Source organism: Sphaeramia orbicularis, chromosome 15, assembly GCF_902148855.1.
Source record: "Sphaeramia orbicularis chromosome 15, fSphaOr1.1, whole genome shotgun sequence".
Lineage (NCBI taxonomy): Eukaryota > Metazoa > Chordata > Actinopteri > Kurtiformes > Apogonidae > Sphaeramia > Sphaeramia orbicularis.
The window spans coordinates 29292228-29296205 of record NC_043971.1 but is presented as its reverse complement, the minus strand read 5'-3'; the positions used below and the strand labels follow the sequence as shown (position 1 = coordinate 29296205).

The following is a 3978-nucleotide window of genomic DNA, read 5'->3' as shown; positions in this document are numbered from 1 at the left end:
CGAAGGAAGAGTAACTTTAAGTGAAATGATCCTCGAGAAGAAGAGAAGAGAAGAGAAGAGAAGAGAAGAGAAGAGAAGAGAAGAGAAGAGAAGAGAAGAGAAGAAGAAGAAGAAGAAGAAGAAGAAGAAGAAGAAGCGCGCTGTGCCCCCAACAGTGTCCTGACAATGGCAGTGAATGGTTGCGCACCGCGGTCACTGGGACAGTCAAAGCACACCGCCCCTTTTCTAACGGGCACGTCATCCTCCTAACGAGGCGTTCTGAATAGGAAAGCCGCTTTTGTCTGCCCGCTCATATAAATAGCCTCTATCAGTGTCCTCCTCACCGCAGAGAAACAGAGGCAGACGCAGAGGAAGCCGGCAGTCACAGAGCCAGTGTTCACTGATGTGATAAAAAGGATAAACGTGGGACAGACAAGACGGGATACAGACAACATCAGGTGACCAGAGTGACTAAAAGCTCCAGGGAGAGAGACAAAGAGAGAGGAGGCAAAGAGGAGAGAAGAGAGAGAGGAGAGTGAAAGTGAGAGAGAGAGAGGGAGGAAGCCAGCAGCGACCTCCTACCCAACAACCTCGGAAGCGAACCCATAAAATGAATTCAGACTCCAGCCCGAGCAGCAGAGCCTCTTCCCCGGACATGGACGGCATGTTTCTTCGAGAACATCTCCCGCACCATCATCACCACCACCTCGCCTCCTCCGTGTCCTCCTCCACCCAGGGCGGTGAGCAGCAGCGCCAGAAGATCAGCGGCGGTGACCACCTGTCCCGGTCTGGGGACGCCAAGTCAGTGGGCAGCAGCAGCAGCAACAGCAGCAGCAGCAAGTACAAACTAAAGAAACAAGTCACAGAGGAGGAGATGTACGCGCTGCGCCTTAAGATTAACGGCCGGGAGCGGAAGCGCATGCATGACCTGAACCTGGCCATGGACGGCCTGCGGGAGGTGATGCCCTACGCACACGGGCCCTCTGTGCGGAAGCTGTCCAAGATCGCCACGCTGCTTCTCGCCAGGAACTACATCCTGATGCTCACCAGCTCCTTGGATGAGATGAAGCGGCTGGTGGGGGAGATTTACGGAGGCCAGCACTCCGCTTTCCACTGTGGGACCGTGGCGCACGCCGCCGGCGCCGGTGGACACTCCGGGGGCCCCGTCGCCGCGGCAGCTGCCGCCGCCGCAGCTGCGCACCAGGTGCACCCGCTCCTCGGAGGCGCGCTGTCTTCGTCCACGTCGTCCACTCTGTCCAGTACGCTGCCCGGGCTCACGTCTATGCGTGCGCCTCACCCACTGATGAAGGGCTCCCCGGCTGCGCCCCCGGCCCTTCAACTGGGCTCCGGCTTCCAGCACTGGGCAGGACTGCCGTGTCCCTGCACCATCTGCCAGGTGCCCCCCCCTCCTCACATCCCCATCACCTCCACCAGCCTCACGAGACTCACAGGGGAGGGCAAGGACGTGATGAAATGATGCCCAAAGTTGTGTGACAGACCCGCACAGACTGGAATGTTGTGTTATTTGTAAATAGAGAATTCAGGGCATGAGGGTTTAATTTGGCCTCACTGGTGCATGCTGTTCTGTCTGTTTTCTTGTTTAACGTATGAGAAAAGTGTTATTTTCCTCCTTGTAACAAGGACTTATAGAGACTGATGATTTTGCCAATTGAAGGTAAAAAGAAAAAGTTGTCTGAATCCTGTTGTGTTTGACTAAACCAGTTTAGTCACAATGTGAAAGGTGAAAGAGGCTGCATGAACATTTGGTTTAATTTTACGTTTTATTTTGTATCAGGCGTCTTTTTGTGAAAACGAAGAATGCTCTCTGTGCCTTGTAACAAGGATTTTAAACTTGAGTTGTATGTATGAAAATAATGACATTTGTGTATTTGGCGAAAATGATCCTGCCTCCGCGGGTTTATTGGAAGAATCTAAGTTTTTAGATTTATTTTATTTGTGCCTCATTGTACGTCCATTTGTGCTTTGATTTCCACTTTTTTTTTTTAGTTTCCTGCATGATGTTGTATTATCGATGATGACATCACAGCATGATTGTTTTTGCTGAACTGAATTTGTTATGCCCAGAGACCCTGTGTCTTTATTTTTGTACATTGTTGATTAATGAAATATTTATTATCGCCAAGCGTCCTGGATAAAATTTCAATAAAACAGAAATTATGGACCATACATTTCTGCCTTCCTCTTATTTCAAACCGTATTTGTATGATCTTGAAACAGTATTTATGATTTAAAAAATCATATATATTTTCTAATAACTGATTTAATTATAGGCCTATACTATTACCTTTTTCTTCAGTGCGTCTTAGGTTAATTTAGATATAAAAGTGTTTTCATTTGACACTAATCACAACATTCAGTGTTTAATTTGTTCTTTTAGTATAATATTAATTTACGTAGCCAATGTGAAATATGATGCAGGTCTCAGCCTCAGAGGGACCAATTTTTTATTTCCATAAACTTCTGCAAGGGATATTATTCTTTATATTAAAAATATTTGGTGGCCTGAAAATTTTTAAATTAACAAACCAATATTTTTGTTAAAAAAAATTAAGTCACAGATTATAAACTCAGTGTATTGTAGAAAAATTACCAGCGTGTTTTATAAAAAATTCCCAATGACTCGGTGGGTTTTCGTCTCTAATTTCATTGAAATTAATCTGGATTGGATTTTTATTTTTTATTTTATTTTATTTTTTTTTGCTTCATATGGCACAACTTTCAGACGCGCCTTCCTCATATATTCTTAAACTTATTCTTTAAATATGATTTAAACTAAATATAGGTTTCAGTTTTGACAAGTTCTATTCAATTCCACCATCAACTTTCTTTTTTTTTTTGCGCAGTGGCCTCCACATCAGGTTATGTCCGATGTATCTACCGATCAGACAGGATTTATTTGACATTTCCGAGCAGCTCTTACGACTGTTAAGAAACGGAAAATGAGTCTGAAATGAGGGCCGGGGCTGCAGCCTAATGGAGCCCGGCTGAATAGTCCTCTGTTCCAGCCTCACAGTGATCCGCCTTGGGAGCGCAGAGCGGTTTGTCCGGCGGGTCCCTTGGGTGTTTCTCCGTCTCATCTCTGCAGCGACAGAATGTATGTTTGTGGAGATTACAAGTTAATTGTTCATGGGGGACCAAGAGAAGAAAATCACATCACAGAGAGGCGTCGGGATTACAGGCTACTAAATGCAGAAGATTATATATTCAGACCCCCTCTGCGGCCTGGGCGCATGCAAATGAGTGTGTGGATTAAAAAAATAAAGAGGGAAAGAAAAGAAGAAGAAGGCCTTTTGTAACTTTTATTTGGAGCGAAGAAAGCACAAGTTCTGTGTGTTAGTGGATAAGTTGGGGAAGAGTGAAAGAGTTCATTTTCCACTTCTTTTTTTGTCTTTAGGAATGAGTATAGCCTGTCTGTCCCTCGCAGGCTGCCAGATGGGATGTAAATAGCTGGGTAGCTGCAATGGCCTTTTAACCACACAACACTGAGGAGGATGTTGTCAAGGGAAGCTGGCAGTTTGCGAGTTAATAGTCATGAGTTGGGGTAATTACTTAAGGTTTATTATGCTCCGGTTTCAAAGGAAATGGACTCTTCAATGGGCAGAGAAATACTTCTTAATTCTGGCTAATTAGGAGCTGAGTAAAGCAGAGACAACTGCTGCTGCTGCTGCTGTTACTGCTGCCATGAAGCACTGCTAAGTCCACTGAAGAGGATCATTTGGTGGAAAGCAACAAAATAAAACTCAGAATAATATTAATGCAAATAATATGCAGGACAAATGGTGATTGTGGCAGTTGCAAATGAGGATGTTTTCTGGCTTTTTTTCAGTGTAACACTGGAAGTGAAAATGGTACATTTTGTTCTCAGACAGGATTTTTAAATTCTTCTGAGCTGAAAATGAAAATTAAAAAAAAAAAGCCTGTTTCACTGGTGCTCTCTTTGTCAGTGTTTCTAGATAAGAATTGGAGTGTGAAAACTGC

General features: G+C 44.6%; 1 protein-coding gene across 1 annotated transcript; it reads left to right on the top strand.

The window, feature by feature from the left end:
• Positions 1–589: 589 nt before the first annotated feature.
• olig3 (oligodendrocyte transcription factor 3) lies at positions 590–1456 on the top strand. Its single transcript, XM_030156585.1, has one exon. It carries the CDS (start codon positions 590–592, stop codon positions 1454–1456), a length of 867 nt encoding a protein of 288 aa, XP_030012445.1.
• Positions 1457–3978: the final 2522 nt, after the last annotated feature.